This window comes from Haliaeetus albicilla, chromosome 22, assembly GCF_947461875.1.
Source record: "Haliaeetus albicilla chromosome 22, bHalAlb1.1, whole genome shotgun sequence".
NCBI lineage: Eukaryota > Metazoa > Chordata > Aves > Accipitriformes > Accipitridae > Haliaeetus > Haliaeetus albicilla.
This window is the reverse complement of record NC_091504.1, coordinates 15,477,911-15,499,909: the sequence shown is the minus strand read 5'-3', so window position 1 is coordinate 15,499,909 and position 21,999 is coordinate 15,477,911. Positions and strand designations below refer to the sequence as shown.

The window sequence follows — 21,999 nt, the reverse complement described above, 5'->3', positions numbered from 1 at the left end:
TAAATGCATCAGTTCAGGTTTTATGAGAAAGAAAGGCTCACTTGAGTTACCCTAAAAACTCACCTGCACAAAAGGCCAGTACATCAGTCCCGTCTGAAATGAAAATGAATCCTTTGTTATTCTTACAGACTTCAACCACAAAGATTCATTTTTTCTTACCCCATTTAGCAAAGACTGAAACATATTTGAGTAAAGTTAATTAAAGCTGTTCAATTGTAAATTAAGTTGCTTAACTTACAGGTTGCAATATTAAACTTCTAATCATCTTCATAAGCCTCTATGCTAGGAGTTTCTCAAACACATTATTCTAACTCATTTTATATACAAAACTCTAAGAACAGTTAAGTCTTCGTAGTCACCTGACACCAGATACATAAGCACATTTACCAGATGGATGAACAAATGTTTAAATATGTGAACATTTGTTTCAGCCATGAATGAAAAATACCACTGAACACTATTTATTTCACACTTGCAATGCTCCTTCTAGTTACTCATACATGTAAGGCTTTTTTGCAAAAATCAATGGATAATTTACTCATAGAACATAAGGTCAATAGAAACCTTATGTTTGATAGGATATAGTGGGCACTGTTTTTAGAATCATCCTCCATAGGAATAAAAATAATCCTTTTCTATCCTACCTATAGTTCCACAGTGTGAAGAGAAATTCACATGCGTCACAGTTTCTCCTTCGATTATTTTTTTCTGCTAATCTATCATTCTTGCACCTGAGAAAGCTTTAAAATTCTTAATTTGCCCAGCTCTGAGGTAGCACGGATAATTTTTTCCTGTGTATGAAAAAATGCAAACCAAAACCAGCTATTTATACCAAAGTCTTCTTAAAACAAGGAACTGTGTTTCTGAAAGTGAGAAGACTGTCACTGAAAGTACAGGCAGAAAATGATTCCTAAAAAAGATATCTTTATAACTAATGATTTTAACAGGTGTTCATGTAAGTGTTGTCAATCGCATTACTAACTAAACACTGGTGCGTGGGTACTTCTTAAGATAAAAGGTAGCACAATCTTAATTCGTGTTGTATTGTAGGGCTGTCATTCAAACAGAGCTGGGTGCAAGTGTTATGTATACAAACATTGTACATTTTTTAAATGGCATCATTTCACCCATCTGGCAGTAATGCCTGCTCCAGACTACTCTGACTTCACAGGACCACTGGTACTTAAAGCTTCCTACACATAATCAAATAACGGAGTGAGAAAAAGGCTGTTGGAGGAAGGAATATTTCAAATATTTTATCCAATAATACTATTTTTTTGCTTAGCTGGGAGATAAGCAAATTGCTTGCCTCACCTTATATGTGTTCCAAAATTTCTTTTTACAGTCTGAAAAGATGTCTTCTTTCCTCTGAAGGATGCTCATACCTAGTGGCAAAATATTTACAGCAATCAGAAAAATTGCAAAAATTAAATGTTCACTTCTTCCAATTATATCCCAAACTCTTCTCAAAATATATTACAATGGCTTTGAAAGAAAAGCTGGTATCATTGCAAAGAAAAAATACCATTTGGGCTACCTAATAGTGCAACATCGTATCTCCTCATCTATTGACCTGGCTCTCAGCATTGACATCACAGATCAACTGTAATATACTGTATAGGTGGTATATCATATCTGTTCCACTGCCACATAACTCACGAGTGGTATGGCAGTGGAACAGATATGATGGAAGGTACCTTTTACACCCATGAGATAGAGAGAATAAGGCATTCTGCACATTGTTGAATTGCCAGAAGTGGCTCTGATCCTTAAAGGACTTGAGGTGCCTACAGACCACAAGTCAGTGGAAAAGGGCACCTAATTTTTTTTATTTTGGCCATAATCAACGTGTGATTTTTTTACCTTCGCAGATAACTACATCAAATCCAAATTCTAGAACTGACAAGGAAAACAGTTTCAAAACCTACCTGTTTAACACTCCACATGCAGTGTTCCAAAATTTAAATAAATTCTAGTTGATCCAAACTCCTCTTGATTCTAGGAAAACACAACCTCACAACAGGCTGGGAGCCCATTACACCCAGGATCAAGAGAAAAGCAGTATGACTTGAAATTACATATTAGACACATGGAAACTGAAATAAATTAACTGAATGAATTCTCATCACATGAAATATCATTTAAAGGGTTCAAAATAATAAAGCCTTGTGATGAGAATCTTCAGGTGTCAAATTAAGACTACATCTTTCTAAGAGATGTAGCAGCTCTTCAAAGACCACCCACCTTAACTGGAAGGCGTGACGTACATTAAGCAAAGGTATTGGACAACATGCTTTTAGCAAATCAATCTAAAATCAAAAGCTACGCATTCACACAAAAGCAGAGGCCCAAAGTTGCTTAGCACAACTGGGGTATCTCTCTAGATACTTGTATGCCACAAAGTTATCAGTATCTCTTCTCAATGGATACATTATTTTGCTATTACATCATACTGCTACCCAATTCAGGGATTTTGACCATTCCTTTTGTGGTCCTTCAAATCCTTCTGGTCCTTGGGCAATTCTCTGCTTACATTCTGACACAGGCAGATAGGATTTTGAGAGTATCTGGTGTTTGACTTCTTCCCTCACTTAATTTCTCTTCAATCACAAACTGAATGATTTAGCTGTCGGGGTCATAAAATGCAGATCTCCTAATGCCAGGCAAAAAGAGTACCCGTCTTGCTCCTCTTCCACGTGAAGTTTAAATTAAGTGCGAGACTTGTTTTACACTAGTCTTACCTATTGTTTTTCTTACTCTCTCACGTTTATTTTTGAAACGGATACCAGTCTTCTCCAACGTCTCCTCTGATTTGTTAGCTTTTGAGATTATACATCAGTAGCATGCTGTGTTTCTACATACTCTCGCAGCAGAAGACGGTACAGTTGACTTGCTGAACTACAGTATTTCCTGACGTTCACAGTTAATTTGTGGTTTGGAAACGAGACAGCTGACGTCGAGAACTCAGCAGAGCGATTCAAGCGGACGCGGATCGTACGGTCGTTGTAAGGCGCTTTGACTCCCTTGCGACTCACGAAAAGCCACCGGCCCAACCAAGCCCAAGGCCGGACTCCGCCGCGGCACGGCACCCCCTCCCCTGAAGCTCTGAAGCCCCCCAGCGCCCGCGGCGCTGCGCCGGGCTGCCCTGCGCACATGCTGGGGGACAGCACCCCCCGGTCGCAGCTCCCCAGCCGCTCCCCAGCCGCCGCTCCCCAGCTCCGAGCGCGGCTCTGCGAGCGGCCGCGGCGTTTGCCGAGGCCTTGTGCCGGCAGCGCCCCGGCGGGCGCCCACAGCCCGCAGCCAGCCCGCTGCCTGAGGACCGCGCAGCCCCGCACCGGCTCTTCTGGGGCGGCGGGAGCCCTCGCCGAGACCTCACCCAGCGTGCGCGGGCCGGGGTTCTCCGGCCGCCGCCGCCCCCCCGATGGCGGTGCGCGGGCGGCCGCGGCACTCACCCGTGTAGAAGGCGAGGACGGCGACGGGGGCGCCGAGGAGCTGGTCGCAGAGCACCTTGCCGAGGACGGCAGGCGGGCGGCGGCCGGGCAGCGCCCTCTCCAGCGCCCGCAGCCAGACGTAGCTGAAGTTGCCGTGGAAGGCGAGGGCCACCAGCGCTACGCGCCGCGTCTGCGCCCAGTCGGGCGGCTGCCCCCGCCGCCGCCGCCGCCACAGCTGCTGGGCCGCGTCGCCCGCCGCGAAGAGCCCGCCGTAGAGCAGCACGTTGCAGAGCCAGGGGAAGCGGCGCACCCCGCCGCGCAGCAGCGCCCCGGCCATCCCCCGCCGCCTCTTCCGCCCGCCCGCCTCCTCCTCGCGGGCCCGCCCCGGCCCCGCCGCCGCCGCCCTCGCCATCTCCGCGGTCCCCGTTCCCCCCCAGGGCTACCCCCCGCCCTGGGGGCCGCCTCCGCCGGCCCTGCCCCTGCCCCTGCCCCTGCCCCTGCCCCTGCCAGGGAGGACCGGCACCTCGCGGGGTGCCCCGGCCTCGGCCGCCCCCGTCTCCGGTGGGCCCGCAGGTGGTAGCTGGGCACCCGGGCTTCGGTTCGTGGGCTTATTTTTCACGTGGCTACGCATTCACTCAGAAGTAGGTCACTGCGTCTCCGGGGCTTTGGTCCAAGTTGCACCATGGAGGCATGTGCGGTATTGCTGCAACAATTAAGAGGCAAGTGAAAACTAGGCACTGTTTGCTTATTATCTTTTTCATTATCTCCTTGTTGCTTGCTTACATTGAGTAGGTTATGGCTTTTTCTTTCCAATTTGCTGTTGTTTTGCAGTCTGGTTTCTGCTACCCCACTGAGCGGGGGCAATGCGCACCTGCTGAGCGGCAGCAGCCCATGCCGTTCCTCCACTTTGCCCTCTGCCACTTGAGACAATTTGAGGAGAAAGCCAGAAGCGATGCATGTTTATTCAAGGCACACGTGAACACAGCCTTGGACGCACAGAACCATCGCCACAAAGCGGATCTGAAGTCCACGTAGTCAGCTTGCAGCTAGGGAGGGTCGTGTCCTGCGCGGCAGCCCTTACCCACAGAAGACAACGATGGCCTCGGGGAGCGCCCGCAGTTTCCCCTTGGCCCTGGCAATGGGCTCAGGCTTGACTTGGGGAACCATCTCCAGGCAGGAGGTGGTAGTTCATTCCCTAACAGTAACTGGGATTAATGCGCTTGAAACGATCACGAAATCCTCCAGGAATGACTATAAATAGGCATGGACGGCTCGTAGATTGAAATACATTTTAATAACAAGGTGGAGCGAGCTGCCCAGTGCTTGGGAGACGCGCTGTGTGGGGGCCCACGAGCTGTCCTTCACCAGCGTGTCATCCCAATGCATAGACACGGCCGTGCGAAAACCACACCATCAGTGATAACCTGCAAGTTGTGCTATTCAATAATAGAAATGGCGCTAAAAGGAAGAGGGATATGTACCGAAAAATAACTCCAGCCTGAAAGAACAGAAGTAAAGCTCTGCAAAACGGGGCCTGGCTCTCCGGCTCTGCCTGCCCGTCGAGAGCCCGCAGGCCGGAGCGTGCCGCGCTCCCGCCGCCTCGCCCCCCCCGGGGCACGTCCCCGGCCCGGCGGGGCAGGGCGGTTTATTGCCCGAGACGGGTATCGCTCGGGGCTCCCGCCGAGCCTGGACGAAGCCGCTCTTCGAGGCTGCGCAGCGTCCCCCCGCGGGACCCCTACGTGGAGGAAGGGTTTCGGTGCCACCGTTAACCAGCCCCTGCAGGCCGAGCTGGCGACACCGGGATGACGGCCGAGAGGTTTGCGAAGGCTGGAGCCATGCGGAACCCCCACGGGGTACGGGGGGGGGGCTTGCCACGACCCGCCGCTGCCGCGGGGATTCGCACCCGCGACACGGCGGCGGCGCCTCCGCGCAGCTCTCGCCTCCCTGCTCCGCGCCCCGGCGGCAGTCGGTCACGGCCCGCGCCGCGCTCGCTGCGCATGCGCCAGTACCTGTCACCTCCCCGGTCGTTCTCCGGGACTGTTCCACCAGCCGGAGCCGGGGGGGGGGGGAGCCCGGGAAACGGCAGCGGGCGGTGTGCGGGGACACGGAGCGGGCCGCGCTCTCCCCACGCCCTGCTGTCGCGGCGCGCGGCCCCGCCGCCCCTTCCGCTGGTGCCGCTGCCCCGAATCCTGCCCGCCTGTCCGCCGCGGCGCTCTCGGCCGCGGGGCGGGCCTGGTGCCGTTCCCTAGGTGAGCGCGTTCCCCGCCCCTCCCGCCGCGGCCTCGTCAGCGCTGCCAGCGTGGAGCCGGCCGGGGCTGAGGCGGAAGTGCCCGGTGGGGAGGCGGCGCGCACCGGGGACCCCGCCGGCTATGGACGCCTCTCTGGAGAAGGTCTGGCGGGGGAGAGGGCGGCCCGGGGCACCTGCGGGCGGAGCGGTGGCTGAGGCGCGGCGGGCCCCGAGGGGCGAGCGGGCCCCGGCGGTCGCGCCGGCCCCGGCGGTCGCGCCGCTGGCGGGGCGGCGGGCTGCGCCGCGGGGCCGAGGAGGGGGAGCCGGGGTCAGCGGCGGGCCGGGGCTCGGTGCGGCCTTTCCCCAGCGCCTCGGCCGCGGCTCCGGCGGGGCTCCCGGCCCGCCTCCGCGGGGGGGGGCTGTTCCTCACGGGCCCGAGTCAACGTCGTCTCACGGAGCCTCGAGTCACCAGTGGAGCCCGCGGGCGGGACCCCCTCCCGCTCCCCAGCCACGGCGCTTGGCGTCCGTCGCCTGTGCGAACGCCGTCTTTCTGTGCCCGGGATCTGTGAAAAGGCTGAATAACTACCAGGAAATGCTTTAGGAGAGGGGGTTTTCGTTTGTGTTCTTAAAAAGAAGATGGAGCTTATTTCCTGGGGATGTTAGCCTTCAGCAGGATAGTAGGGAAAATATTGTTGGACTTTTTTGTCCTATTTTATACTGGAGGTGTTTGCTGCCTTGTGTTTCCTCTCTTCTGTCCAGTGTACTGTACGAGGCAAATATTGATTCTGTAATACCGTAAGTGAATGACAAAACATATTTTGCTTTTGTCACTGTGAGTCAGTCAGAATCTGGTAGAGTAACCTGGGACCTGCCGCACTTCTGCTGGCTTTCGTGGCACCTGCTGTGCTTCAGAAGACCTGCCCTAGAACTGAGGATGGAATGGCTGCTCAAACATAGCTTATCACCAGCGTTGTATGTCTTTGAGGACAGTATACATTTGAAATAATTTACGTGCTTAACAGATGTTAATGCATCCTCCCCCTTTGCATCATTTACTACATGCAGCATGTTCGGTTTTATGTAATCTTTGGAATTGTCTAGAGAAGTTTGAATGGGATGTGCTCTAGTAAAATGAATAGTAAGGAAATTCAGGAAGTATCTTTCTGATGTGGTTAACGAGTTGGTAGCAGAGTGGTTTGATATATTACAATCCATATGAGGAATACAGTGTTAAAGAGTATTTGGTAGCCTTTAAAAGCTTAAGTTCTCTACTAGTGCTGGCAAAAGTTACAGTGACTGCTGCTTGTTCTGAAAAGTTTTAATTACTTAAGTAACACTTAGTTGAATATATTCGTTTGAAATATGGTCTTTATCAACTGGACTCAAGCAGAATAATGGTAGAGTATGCAGTTATTTAAAGAAAGCACACTAGTACAGGGCAAGTGTCTGTCCTGTAGTACTAACAAAGTCCTTATAAACTTTGTTGGACTACGTCATCATAAGAAGCAATAGATATACTGTGTAAGAATTAAATACCTAAATTTCTTAACAGAATAAAAGTCCATGTTTTTGTTATTTGTATTCTTGATGTAAGGAGCAGTCTATAATGGTGAGGGCCCTGTAAAAACTTGGATGTCTGATTTTTCAATATATGCAAATAGATGTATATAAAGAGTTATCATTTGTTTTACTTCCTCTCTTGTTTATCATGGCTTTTTTCCACATGTATGGTAAAAGCTGTAGTCCTCTGTATAATAACATGTCACCATACAATTATTGTCTTCTAGCCACTTAGCAGTTAGTGCCCTCCTGAAATAGACTTTGGTTAAGATTGTTGTAAACCTGTACAATCTGCCCTTTATCTAGTCTTGAGCATGATATATAAGAAGCCCTCTTCCTAAATGAATTTGAAATTCATCCAAGTTGGGATATGTTTATCCTCAGGGAACTTGTGTCCACTTATCTCATGCTTATTTAAGCATTATCATAACACATCTGAGACTGTCTTTTATTTGAACCATGGATTCTCTCCTCCTTATGTATTTATACATGTAGCTTCTTGGGGTGTCAGTGATAAGTACTTTTAAACTTGTATTAAAATTCATCAAAATTTTGTATTTTTCATAACAAAGGCAGCGTTTTGGTAGAATTACCTAATCATCTGTAATGGATGGTGACATTAAATGACTACAGTCACTAGGTTCTTGCAAATGGAAAAAAGATTTTTTTTAGCAGATGAGAAACTTCCTGAGAATTGAAAACATTGCTCAATAGGATTGCGAGGAAAATCATAGAATCTGACACACAGGTGTGTACACCAACAATCTCAGAGTTTGATTTTGCAAATGATTTTTTTTTTATCAGACAAATGTTTGGGGTTTTTTAATGTATTAAAATTGTGTGTTATAAGTTGTGTAATTAGAATGAATTGTATCTGAAATCAAGAAATCTTTTTGGGTGTAAACTTCAAATTTGAGTTCTTCTGGAAGCCTGTGCTAAATTTCAGAAATTAGGCTAAAAGATCTATGATTTCCCCAGCCCCTCCATTTATAATTTGATAGAAGTGACCTAAACTTCTTGCTGTCTCTACAGAAGTGTTTTCCCTAAACACAAAAAACCTGTTTTGGTTTCTTGCTCAGCCTGTGACTTTTGTCTTCTTTTACTGTGTTAATGACCACAACATCCTGGTAACTTTAGGGAAAACCAGTGACAGCAGACCTACATGCAAATCCTGCTGCATGTCAGGGAAGTCATAAAGATTAAAAAAGCAAATACCTATAAGCAGAACCCTTGTGGTGATACAGTGCCATTTTCATTCAAGCCTAACAGTCATGAAATAGCTGCTTTTTTTATTTGTTATCTAAAACTTCTTTTAGCCTGGAGAATAAACACAGTATTCTTTTGGCTGAAGAATATTGATATTGTTTAAGATTAAGATTAATTTACTGTTGAGAATGGTTTTTGATGGTAAAACTTTCTTCTAGGCAAATATAATAATGTATTGGGAAAATGAGGCATACTTCTCATGAAATATGTAATGAGCTACACCTGTGAGTTTCTTTGACACACAATAATTTATGTTGGCTGTTTAAAAATCATCCCTTTCTTACATTAGGAGTACAGCCTATGGAAGTGCAAAATCAAGGTAGTAAAACATTGGTATATGAAGCAACATTCTCCTTTTTGAATTTGTAATTAATGTTCAGTCTTTTCACAACTGGAGAATGGCCCCTTATCCTTCCCCAGTTTGCAAGTGACCCAAAGGTTTGACATATTGTGTGTAAAACTGGAAACAGTTTACAGTTCAAAGTGCTTAAAAAAAAAATAGTAACAGATTAGGTACAAAATAGGGAAGTAAACGTAAATCAAACCTATGGCAAGTTAACCTTAGTGAATTGGATTAACACATTTTGAAGGCAACAATGATAGAAGTCAAAGTACATAGTGAATGTCAGGGTCTTTGAAGGGTTTAAGGAGTCAGGAGGTGTCAGGGTGCTGAATGGGCACCTTGAAGGAAGAAGCCGTGGCCGGTGCCTCCTTAGAGCTTGAAAAGACACTGCATGTCTTGTAACTCCTCTGGTCAAAGGATCACCTAACTCTGATCCGCGTCAGATCCTGTGATACCAGGGGAAGGACTGAGTGCAGAAACTAAGGCTAATACAGTATTTAATGCAGCCTTTTTAACCCCCTCAAAAAGTGCGTTGTCCTGTGGTTGAGGAGGTAGTATTCAAGAACTCATCCACCAGTCTTTTTAAAAACAGTTCAAGAACATGAAAAAAGTATTCTATTACTGATTTGATTTTGTACACACTTGCTCTCATTTACAGACAAAACTAAAGCAGTGTACTACTTTGTTACAGCATGTCATCAAAGCGTGTTCAGAAACCTTTCTTAACCGAGTGGTTCATTGCTGCAACTTTGCCACACCTATTATTCTTAAAATTCTACTTATTTAAGAAATTTAAGTTGCTGCTTAAAATAAGTAGATAGTCTTCTGCTTCCCACCTCCATGCCCTTACTAATGTGAGCAGAGGAGGAAGCATATATAAAATTCAGTACACAGCAGTAAAAGGTTTTCTTTTGCTTCACATAATTCAGAAGAGAAAATAAGTTGCTGCATATCCACTTAGCAATTGGAAAAAAACAGAAGGGATTCATTCTCCAATTAAACCCACATCAGAATTCAAAGACTTTCTGGATTTCATAGCATTTTATGAAGCTTAGTGTAACTTCTTAGGACTTTTAAAACTGTATTTTATGTATTTATTCTGCCAGTTTATTGGCAGAAGTGTTTCATGCATGTGTAATTACTAGTAAGTGAGACAGGATGAGTCACAAGGTAAGCATGTGCAGGTTTTAACATCTCATGTAATTCCACCAGGTGAATTTTGTGTTAGTAACAAAAAAAGCAGCTCAGAGCTCTTTTTGTAATGCCTCTACATCTTGTGTCCTCATCTATGATAGATCTGTTTGAATATTTGCATGTGATGCTGAGGAAGGTTCAAACAAATAGCTGCCTTCCAAGCACTGATCATGTTTTACAGCAATCTGAATTAAAGTATGGGAGAGAGTCACAGTCAGTAAATTATGTCTAGTTAACCACTCTGTTAAAGGCTCCCAGGAGCAATGCTGATTTTATTATTTTTTTTTTTTTAAAGTAAGTTTTCTTTTCAGAGTTTCTTCAGTGAGGTGCAACTCTGGAAACCACTGGAAATGTATGGAAATATTGCCAGTGATCATAGTTAAATTTTTCTTCTAGCTATGTATATTGTATTCTGAGTATCAAATGCTTGCAGTGTATGTATATTTTTTTGATCTCTGTGATGAGGTCTTGATCTTTTTGTATTTGTACTGCTTTTTCACTCAGTGCTTAATTAAGTTGTGGCCCTCATAGCCAGTGAATGTTGTAGAATCCAGAAGTGTAAAAAAAAAAAATTTATTGCTAAATGCTGGGAGTCCTTGTGGGAAAATATTACTGAATACTTCCACTGTTCTTTTGTTCTTCCCCCAAACATTTGTTACTGGCTACTTCTAAAGCAACAGAATACAGAGAGCTATCATTCTTGGTTTGATCCAGTATGACCATGCTTGGCTACTGATTCTTTCAGCCACCTACCACTTGCTATAATATGAGTTAAATCTCAATATTTTGGTAAAAATAGTCTTTGAACATATGGTAACTCTCAACTTAATTTTTTTTTTCTTTTCTTGTTCAGTCCTCTGGATAAAAATAGTGTAAAATCCTCATGTAAATTAATCCCACTACCTTCTGTGATTGAATTTGCTTTTGTGTCTGCATCTGCATGAGCAAACGTATTTGCCTGTGTTGCACATGTGCAACAGTTGCATGCATGCGTTTCCATCAGCAGTGATGGAAGGTGTGTGCAAGCCTTTAGGAGTACCGTTTGTCAAATACTGTAGCAGACAAGGTGTTATATCCCTGCAGTGTGGATAGTGTAACTTTAATATTTAAACTTGGTTTGGATTTTTTTTTTTTTAACAACCACCCCCCACCCCCAGCATTACTCCAACGTTAGCAGCAGTCTAGAGGGTTAACTACTGTAGGTTTTGGTATGTGGGCCTATCTTTTGAAGATGTGTTGATGTTGAATTTATGGAGGTTCTGCTTACAGTACATTTGGGAAGCAGAGGAAGGGAGAAGAGACTCTGTAACAGGGTCACCTGAGTGAGTATCTTAGGGTTTTTTGCTGTCTAATGTGATGGGTCTTGTCAGTGGTGTTACCTTCTACCTTCATATTGGGGTATATTTATTTTTCAAATACAGTTTAGTATTGATCACTATAGGTAAATCAGACTCTGCCAGATGATACCTTTCACATTCTCTGGAAGCTTCTAGATGGCATCTAATCCTTAAATGGATAAATGTTCCTGTCCAGATCTCTTGTGTCAGTGTCACAAGCTTCTGACAGGCTTCTTGGCTTAAAGTTCGTAAAAGAGATTCCCTCAAAGCAAAAGCAGTTCTTTGGAAAATACTACTTACTTGGCTTTGAACTTGTCACTGGTTCACGGGGAATAAGTTCAATGATTTTTAAAGCTCTTCCATCCTGACAGGCACTTTAACAAGTGTCTGTTGTTACCTGGTTTCAGCAGTGAAATCGGAATTTTTGACCTGTTTTGTGTAGCTAGAGGGTTACAACTGCTGGAAGATGAGCCTCTTCTGCATGTCAGTCTTTCTTAAGCTGCCTGCTGCAGGTCAGTTTTACTCTTTTGTCTAGTTAAAGGGCATCTCTCCAGTAAGTTAAGATTAAAAATTCGTTTAAAGGTACCACAAATAGGAAAAAAAAGATTTACAAGAGTATTTGGATTAGGCATTTTCTCATGTGTTTTGAAACCTACCATTGTAAAAGTTTGACAGGGAAACCTGAATGGGGAAATGGCAGGGAAGACTGCCATTTTATTTCTGCCTTTGCTAGAACAGTCTTGAACGGTATCTTCTTGTGTTTCCTAGGTAAGAAATGTTGGCTTTTTTAACCTCTTCTGGGAATTATTATTTGAACATGTTTGAATACCCCTTAGTTGAACTGCAAGTTTAATACCTCTTAGTTGAACTGGCAATCTAAAAAAAAAATAAACAACTGTGAATTTATGCAAATTTCCCCTGAATTTGCATAAAAATGCTCAATGACTAAAGCCTGCATTCATCAAATTTTTCAGTGTTTAGCTTCCCAAACAACTTATTTTCTAGAAGGTAACTTTCTTGTAAGAATAGTGTTGTACTTATCCACTGATCGCTCTCTCATTTGGTGGTGGGTTGTTTGGGGGGGGGTGTTATGTTGGTTTTTGATGGTTGTTTTTTTTCCCTCTGTTACTATTATGGCCGAGGGGCTAGTTGTTTTTTTTTTAATTGAGAGTCTGTACACCGTGAGAGTTGACTGTCGAGTCAACTTAACTGAGGATATGGTAATGGGTTTTTTGGTGGAGAAACATGAGTTCTCAGGTGAAGTAAAAGGATAATTTCTAAATGAGATTTGCCACTGAAAGACTTGTGATTGTATTTTCTGTTTCCCATACTCTGTAGAAAGATTAGGGTGTCCCTAAACAGGTTTTTTGATTTTGGGTTTTTTTTGTTTGTTTGTTTTTCTTCAATTTTGGATAGGACTGCATGTGAATTTTTACATTTAAGGGAATAGTTGAAGTTTTATTGCTGATGTAGAGTGGTTATGAAAAAGAAAAACATCATTCAGTTGGGCTAAAGTGGCACATACTTAATTTTTTAGCTAAAGCATTATAATGAGCACTTACTTGAACACCTTGCGTTTCTCAAATCCTTCTTGCCTTCTGATGCTCTTTCTTTTATTATTCATCAGAAAAAGTTATTACTTTCCTCGTAGAGAAAAAAATTGGATCTATCAATCCACATCACAATTGAGTTTTCTTTGGGTTATTTTAGGTTAGTAGTATGTTCTCATTTCGTCTATTTTGAGTTCAGGATATTCAACATATTGTTATTTTTAAATGACTACACACAGACTAATTAAAAGAATCTGTCTGATGCATGAATTTGTATTGAGGATGTTGTGGGGACAGTAGTAAGATAAATGTTTTTTGGTCTTTTCTTAAAAGTTGTTATCTTTTTCCCTGAAAGATGGTTGACCCTACTCTAGCAGAAATGGGAAAGAATCTGAATGAAGCAATGAAGATGCTAGAAGACAATCAAAGGTATGTGCAAAGGATAACAACTACAAAAACAATAGCTGTTTGTGCTAAGGGGAGGATTATTAATGTTGCTGTCATTAAGCAGGAAAGAACTAATTTTCATAGTAGTTTAAGTCCATATTGTCTTTCTGAAGCTTACACCTGTACAAATCACCATTGTTTCTCAAATGATGGGATTTTTAAAATGAATGTACATATTTTTATGCATATTCTGTAATATTCAGAGCAAGTCCAGCAAGTCTGTTTTTTCAGAGATGTTAGATTTTTTTTTTTCTTATTGCTGTGCAAGTAACTTTTAGTTCCTATATATATGAGACTCTTCTGTAAGTTTGACATTTTCTGTTAAAGGACTAAAACCCCAAAACTTAGGAGCTCTTTAATTCAGTCTGAGCTAAACTTTTGTGTTGGTCTCATCTGATTTACTTATGAAAATGTTGTCAGTTACATAGATTGCAAACATGTCAGTATGTATTTCTGCAAGTCAAAGTCAACTACATATTTGATGTTATAAAACATAAACTAAATACATAGTTTATTCTTGTGTCTCTAACTTAGAAAAGCAGAGGAAGAAAATGAAAAGAAGTATGCACGGAAGGATATTCCTGGACCACTCCAAGGCAGGTAGGTGATAACTAGATAATGCTCTTTACTTTTCAGAATCTGTAAAATACGTGTAACATGTTTGTTTTCCAAGCAACTTCTGTATTAATGCAAACATGAACATTTATCAACCTTTTCCATACTCATGTAGGGGCAGGGGGAGGGGGGGGAGATTATCCTCATACCAACTACTTCCGTACTCACATATGTAAAAGAAAAAAAAGATTACTTGTCCTGGGTGACTGAAATTTTGAACTGTTGGAATTTAATCAAGTATTGGTGCCTACAGCTGTGATTGAGACTTAAAGTAAATATAAACTTGTGCTATAGAATAAAGATTCATTAAAACACCCAGATGGAAAAAAAAAAACCAAACTGAGACTGATAAGGTAGAAAACCTGAGAAAAAAACCCAAAACCAAAAACCACAAAACAAAACCAAAACACCCTCCCCCCACCTTTTTAGCACAGCTGTCTTAAAAAATTATATGGTGCTCTTGTGCATAAGGCAGGTAAGGTCATTGTACCTGAAAACTAAGAGTTAAATTGGTTGTAACCTCTTTGGAAGATGATCCTGCAGGAGCCCAAACTAGCACTTCAGAAAGTATTGCAAAATCTATTTAAGTCTTTTGTGTACATAAACTAAACTTGGTTTTGAGTGGAGACACTGAATTAGCTTTTTTAAGAATAAAAAGCAATTTCAACTGTCAGACTGTAAGTTCTTATGCTACTGTAAATTTTAGTTGGAATTATGCAAATAAAGTGTTGTGGATCTTTTCCAGTTTTACCATGTTAGAGTGCATCATGTCAGAAGTCTAATGTAGCTTTTGTTTGCCAGAAACTAATATTTGTAGGTGGTAGTTTAACAGATGTGCTGCGTTTGTGAGACGAAGCTCGATCATGTGAAGAGAAATTTGGATCCTTGGCTATAACCTTCCTTTGCTATGTAGCAATAAGCAATTAAATGTTGTCAAGTCAAACTTTTCAGTCCAAATTTTCAGATTTCAGTAGATTTGTTTTTATGTGGGTTTGAGTTCATACTTATTGAAGTGTCCTACTATAATTAAGTAGGGTTTTGAATTAATTAATTCAGCAACGTTGTCTTCATTATTTGTTTTTCTGAGAGCAAGGAACCATTTTTGTTGCTATACTCAGCATTCTGTAAAAGTGCAGTGTTGTCTTCATGTCTTACCATGCAGTGTCCCAGATGGCCTCTTTGTTGGATGCTGGTACTTACTTTTTTTTTTTTTTTTTTTTTTTTTGACTCTTGTTTTCCCCGCCTTGGTATGCCAGTGGCCAGGATATGGTGAGCATACTTCAGTTAGTTCAGAACCTAATGCATGGAGAGGAGGAAGAGGAAACTTCACAGGCCTACCGGTAAAGCCAATATGAATTATTGTATGTGGAAGATATCTGATTTTGTTATATTCTGATTATTATAGAACTTATACATTTAAGTGTTTTAAAGTGTAAAGATAACTGTGCAACCGTGTAACTTTTTAAAGGAAACTTACATTATACAGTGAACCAGAATAATGCATTAGGCTTGGCTTTCTTAAAATTTTAAAGCTTTCATTTCTAATTACTAAATTGAATTATACATGGGAATTGTTTCTGATGTGACAGCTCATTTTGTTTTCTACTTTCTGAAGGTTGTTTTAAGTCTGAAAGTCTTATAGAACTTTGAATACCGATATTTTTACCATCTCTCCCTGTAGATTTTAAAGGAAAAAAAGAGAAAATAAAATTTGTTTCCATTTTTCTGTAAAATGGAAATAATGCTAACTAATCTGCAGAAGATTATTGAAAACTAACATCTGAAAAACAACTTGGAGATTAAAAAACCAACCAACCAAAAAAACCCCAACAAACCAAAAAACCCCCAACAAACTAATGAATGCTATACCTCTAAAGATATTAATAATAAGCCTTTTGAGTTTCCTCTGCATGAGGAGAGAAAGGTATGTGTTTAACACACTTTAAAGTCCCAGTGCAGATAAGGTGCTTCGTTCCAACTCATGCAATTTAATTGGCTAAAAAAGATGCTGAGGTGTTACTGTAAGCAGCTAGGCCAAGTGAAGTGCAAGTGCTTTTGTCTGCACTGGCTTTTTAGTATGTAATACTCAATGACAGGAAGGTGACTGTGGTATACTGTACTCCACTCTGCTAAATAGTTAAAATTGCATGTCACAAATTCTGCCACTCTACAGTAAAAACACGCAAACCTAAAATTACTGTAATGTTCATGACTTTTATTTAGTTGGCAGTTACTCTGTTTTGGCTTGCAGACTTCAAAATGTTGGTGAACAGGGTCACATGGCTCTACTGGGACATAGTTTGGCTGCTTATATATCAGTGCTAGACAGGGAAAGACTGAGAAAACTTACAACAAGGATCCTTTCTGATACTACTCTCTGGCTCTGCAGGCTTTTCAGGTGAGTCACTGCGAATAACTTATGTATGAATTGGTAGTGATAACTGTTTAAAAATGTGTGGCTGGACTGAAGATGTCAGCAAAAGAAGCCACTGCCACAAACTTACAAATATTCTTTGAAAGGTCTGAAACACAACACATAATTAAAAAAAAAAAAGACTGCATTTTGAATGGCAGGAACTTATTAGTAACATGGTTGCCATAAAAATCCTTTTATAACAGTTATATGGTGGAGGTAAGGACCAAAGTACAGTTGCAGACATACGGCTGGTCAAACATTTAACTAAATTCTTCTTTCTTGAGCCATATGCTATGTTGCTGACACTTGGGGTACTTCCTGTTTTTAAAATATGTTTTCATTGCTCTTCCTGGATCTAGTTTATTTTTCCAGGTATGGTAGGTGACACTAATGAAATTTACACTACAGTGAAATATTTCATAAATGCCTGTTTCATCATGTACCATAGATATCTTAAACTGTTCTAGGAGAGAAGAAGAATGGAGATCAGCTGGGGGGAGGTGTCGGAGTGGGGAGATTGACTGATGAGAAATTCCTTCCTTTCTTCCTGAAGCAAAAAAACCAAACTGCTTTTTCCCTTTCATGATACTGTATCTTTCATAAAATGTTGCCAGTGCTACTGAGATTTATTTACTTATTTATCTATTTATTTGTTTTAGCGCAGTGCAAGATGAAATGGTAAAAATATAACTGAAGTTAACCCTAATTTAGTTGTTAGAATTACAAAGGATTTTTCTTACATTGATGGGCTCACCTCTATCAGAATTATTTTATAAATTCAGTGATTATTTTTATCTGTCTTTGACTTAAAGATCTTGAAACCTTGTGCAATGATGATATTTGAGAAGTTGCAGATAATCCACTATTTTGACAAATGTATGTGTATATAGAGAGGGTGTCAGTGATGTTTCTAAATGGCATGGCTAACAAAAAGAAATATTTCTGTTTTGAATCAAATATTCAGTAACATTGTGATTTTGTGATTAATGCTGGGTATCTATTGAACTGTGGTCCCCAAACTTTTTTGACCCATAGGCAACAGCATTGAACAAATACTGTGCTGTGAACTGCTTCATGCTTCTTGACATTTTATGTGGCTATGAGCAACACTAGAGGAATTTCCCTTTGCCTGTGTTAGATCACAGAACTGTTGTGTAAAGGTGAAGTAAATGTTTGCATGTGGGTCATTCTGGAGTTTAACTCTGGAATACTTAGCAGTATTTGTGCATCAGATAGTCTGTGATAACCTAAGATGTTTCAGGGCCTGTATGTAAATTTGTTGATAAATGCCACTCTTAAATTGTGCAAGGCACTGACTTACATGTTCGTCCTGGTTTCAGCTGGGATAGAGTTAATTTTCTTCTTAGTAGCTGGTACAGTGTGTTTTGGATTTAGTGTGAGAATAATGTTGATAACACACTAATGTTTTAGTTGTTGATAAGTAGTGCTTATCCTAAGTTAAGGATTTTTTGGTTTCCCATGCTCTGCCAGCAAGCAGGTGTTCAAGAAGCTGGGAGGGACCGTAGCCAGGACAGCTGACCTGAACTAGCTAAAGGGATATTCCATATCATAGAACGTCATGTACAGTATATAGATGGGGGGGGAGAGTTGGCCAGGAGGGGCAGATCGCTGCTCAGGCATCCATCAGAGGGGAGTGAGCAATTGCATTGTGCATCACTTGTCTTTTCTTGGGTTTCATCTCTTTTTAAAAAATTATATTCATTATTGTTATTATTATTATTATAATATTTCATTTTACTTCAGTTATCGAATAGTTCTTTTCTCAATCCATGAGTTACTTTTTGTTTTTTGATTCTCTTCCCTGTCCCATTGGGAGGGGGGGAGTGAGCAAGCGGCTGTGTGGTGTCTAGTTACTGGCTGGGGTTAAACCACAACAGTGTTGCACAAAAATGCTAAAAGAAAAATCTAGCTTGCAAGTTGTTTAATAAATTGACAACACCCATACCTTATCTCTTCTTTGGTTAATTTGTGCCCGTTTCTTGACTATAAATGTTAATACGCTGATCTGAGTTTGATTCTTAAACAGGTTAAAAATGGTGGGGGAGAAGCAGACACACACCCCTGCAAGCCCCAAGGAAATATGCCTAATAAATCAGATTGAAGGCAAAATAGCCATAAAATCATTAAAATATTCCTGGGGAAAAATATACTTAATTTATGTAACTCATGTATTTAAAACATCTGGAAAACTGTCTTGCTGTGTGCTGAATAGATTGAAAATAAGACCACAATTTAGTACAAACTCTAAAATACAAATGACATCAGTAATTTTGGGTATTAGAAAATACCTTGATTTGTGATTTCATAATAAAGTTTGCAAGTTTCTGCCCATTCACCTTCATGTGTCTCATTCCAATTTTACTAACTTAACTTAAAGAATGTCAGGTTGCAGTCTCTTTAAAATTAGGGTCCAGAATTTACGTGTATATTAAAACCAGATGAAGCCTTTCATGTGTTTCACACTGCTCTTAGTAAGCAGGGTTTTGAACTCTGTAAAGGCAATCCTTAGGAACCCAGATATTTTTTCTTTCTTACTTTATGTCTGAGTCTAAATGAAAATGTATATTAGGCTTCCCTCATTGTTAATCTCAGCCTATCTCATCAAGTTTCCTTCTACTCTACTTTATCCTGGGAAAATAGAAGGGTTTTTTTATCCATCTTCTTTGTCCTCTTGAGCTCCTTTACTGTCAGTGTTATTTTAGTCACTAAACTGACTATTGGTTTTGTTGGTCATGTTTACTCGGCTTTTCTTGCAGATATGAAAATGGATCAGCATATTATCATGAAGATGATCGTGAAGGTCTCCTAAAAATCTGTCGACTTGTTATTCACACACGCTATGAAGATTATACAATAGAAGGATTTAACGTGCTATATACTAAGCAGCCTGTCATATACATTAGTTCTGCAGCTAGAACAGGCTTGGGCCAAGCTCTCTGCAATCAGGTAAAGTGAATCAGTTGGGGTTTTAGCTGCAAGTAGAACCTACCTGGCTTCATATTGCCTACTTGAAATTTAGATTTTAGAAATATATTCAGACTTTTCCTGCAGGAGACTGGTACTTGCAGTACAGTCTGGTACAGTACTGGCAGCAGTCTTGTAAATTGGTTTGGACCAATGGAAGTTTTCCTTTAGATCCATGTGTCTGCCTCGAACTTCCACTGTTAGAAGTGAAGCTTCTTTGAGATTTTTTCCAATGCTACTGTATTGACTGAATAAATGTATCCCCAAGCAAGCTGAGCAGGCTGTCTCTGCAGCTTTCCTGTTCCTTCCACACATTTACTTGATCAGTGTTGTTCATGAGCAGATTCCCTTCATCCTTGTCTCTTCTTTGCCTTTCTATGGACATAGTAGATTTTTATAGTTTATAAAATTATATATGTTTCTAAGACTTAGGATGATGTGTCTGCCTGTTGAAACACAGCATGAAAAGGGGCGTTTTGAAGAATGAGGACTGAGCTTTGGCCTCAAAAACACTGATTTTAGGAAAAGCATAACTTTGATTTTGAAAACTTACTTATTTTTCCTCATGGAAGAAACAATAGCAATGTGACTAAACAGCAGCACAACAGGGGGTGGGAGGGGAAGGGAGTCTAAGGTGAAACCATACTTTGATGCCAGCCAAACCTCAGAAACCAAACTTTGATGCCAGCCAAATATCTGCAAGCTAGTAATACAAAAATGTTATACAGTATGTTGGTATTGCGTTAATAATTGTGATTTACAACATAATTATAAAACATAGGCAAAGGAAGCAAAGTCCATACTGGGGGTAACCTCAGTAGCTGTAGTGGACCGTATGTTTAAAGTCAAACCATTTGTCTGGAAAAAAATACTTTCAGGTTGCATTTACAGTCTGTGTTTTGCAGCAGTGATAGAGTGGGAGGAAGAGAAATTGTCTGAATATTTCCACTGAAAGGATCTTACATGCTAACTCTTTTTTTTTTTTTTTTAAACAAGTGATTGTTTCTAGATTGCATTACGCTTTACATAAGCTGTTGGTCATGGTGAAAAGGACCCGAGCCCAAACATACTGGATTTCCAAACACTGATTTATTGTAAAATTTGGTTGAATGATGCCCCTTTACTCTTATTTTCAATAAACATTATTTTTTTTAAGAGGAAAACAGTTGAGGGAGAAGTAGGCTGTGCTGATCCCATTTCAAAAAGTATTTTTTGGAAAAGCAAGACTACCCCGACAACCCAGGGCTTTAAAGAAACCCCGTTTTTCCTAATTATGTTGTAAAACTTATTGGTTTTGCCAAGTATTTATTTGCATGAATGTTTGTAGACTTAAATAAGCTAATTGAGGCCGTATGCAGACATTACTACTGCATAGTGCACTAGTGATATTTTTCAAACTTAACATGCACTGAAATGAAGAGTCAAGTTCATAGGGCCTTTGTTTTTCAAGTCTTGGGAGAAGGCAGGCAGAGGTACTACCAATAGATTAAAAATGTAGACTGCAGAGAAACAAAAATGGTATCATAGATGGAACTTGTTGTGGCCAAAATTACTTGGGAAGTAGGTGGTAAGAGTCCACTGGAGTAAGCTGGTGTCTTTGGTAAGCCAAGTGTTGCATGTAGTTACTGACCAGAACTTCTTGATACAAGAAATAGTGCTAAGAATCAGTATTTTGGGACCCTTTTGCTTCCGAGTACAGAGTAGATCCTGGTATTAACAGTGGTGCCTTATCTTTTGTTTATACGGTAACCTGTCCACATTAGGTGATCACTGAACTTAGAACTGATAGCATTTTATCTTAGATTTTGAGAAGTAGTGTATATTGTAGAGCAGACAGTTGGAACTGAGTAATCAGATGTTAATTCAATTTCTGTTAAATGAAAGGGTAAAAAAAAAACAAACAGTCTGTAACTGTAGTTCTCTTAATTTGCTGAATCTTCTGTTCAGTGATGAGTATGATCAACTACATTTCACTTGTCTAGTGATCTTCCAAGGTAAAGATCAAAATGTAAGAGACCTTGATTCCCCAGCTCCCCCTATGTTAGTGATGCAAAAGTTATCTGGAATTTGCCTCCGTATCAAAGGAAGAACTTCACTTACCAGCATGAATAGTCAGCTGAACTGTATGATCAAGTAGGCAGATTGTGCTCTACTCAGTAGTAAAGTGACTGTGAACTTCCAGTGGAACGTGGCCCATGCACAAAGCACACGTTTTCTTATAGGATGTATTAATTGCAGGCATGGCCAAGAAAAAGAGGATTGAGTTTAGGCTGTTGTACAGGGCACGAGTATTTCATTAGAAAAATGGAATGCAGTTGACGTGCTAACCAAAAGTTGATTGTTGTTTTTTTCCAATTTCTCCTGTGTTTTCTTTTCTCTGCTATTAATTTGATTCTAAGTTTTAGCAGGAAACTTACTTTTTAACGTAATATCCAGCTTTTTATTGTCATGTTTACTATTTTTTGTCACTCTGTATATTTCTGTGAACACTTGAAATGAGTATGTCTCAGTTGTTGAAATTCCATCATTTTCATTGCAGCTAGGGTTACCCCTTTCTTGCATGTGCCGTGTGCCTTGTAACACTATGTTTGGATCTCAACACCAAATGGTAAGTTTGTCTTCCTTAAG

General features: G+C 41.2%; 2 protein-coding genes across 5 annotated transcripts in view; one reads left to right on the top strand and one right to left on the bottom strand.

The window, feature by feature from the left end:
- Positions 1-3,861, bottom strand: part of BMERB1 (bMERB domain containing 1) — a 74,833-nt gene extending 70,972 nt beyond the window's left edge. The window contains exons 1-3 of one of the 2 annotated variants that reach the window (XM_069809993.1): positions 3,453-3,861; positions 1,315-1,385; positions 64-93 (exon numbers count right to left, since the gene is read on the bottom strand). In XM_069809993.1, the coding sequence (XP_069666094.1) occupies positions 64-93; positions 1,315-1,385; positions 3,453-3,843 (492 nt within the window). In that variant the 5' untranslated portion in view covers positions 3,844-3,861. The remainder of the gene's footprint in view (positions 1-63; positions 94-1,314; positions 1,386-3,452) is intronic. The other variant, XM_069809995.1, reaches the window with a different exon arrangement.
- A 1,241-nt stretch (positions 3,862-5,102) lies between these two features.
- Positions 5,103-21,999, top strand: part of PDXDC1 (pyridoxal dependent decarboxylase domain containing 1) — a 34,849-nt gene continuing 17,952 nt past the window's right edge. The window contains exons 1-7 of one of the 3 annotated variants that reach the window (XM_069809988.1): positions 5,103-5,247; positions 13,264-13,337; positions 13,890-13,955; positions 15,227-15,310; positions 16,222-16,368; positions 19,164-19,353; positions 21,911-21,979. In XM_069809988.1, coding sequence (XP_069666089.1) covers positions 13,264-13,337; positions 13,890-13,955; positions 15,227-15,310; positions 16,222-16,368; positions 19,164-19,353; positions 21,911-21,979 — 630 coding nt within the window. In that variant the 5' untranslated portion in view covers positions 5,103-5,247. The other 2 variants (XM_069809990.1, XM_069809987.1) reach the window with 2 other exon arrangements.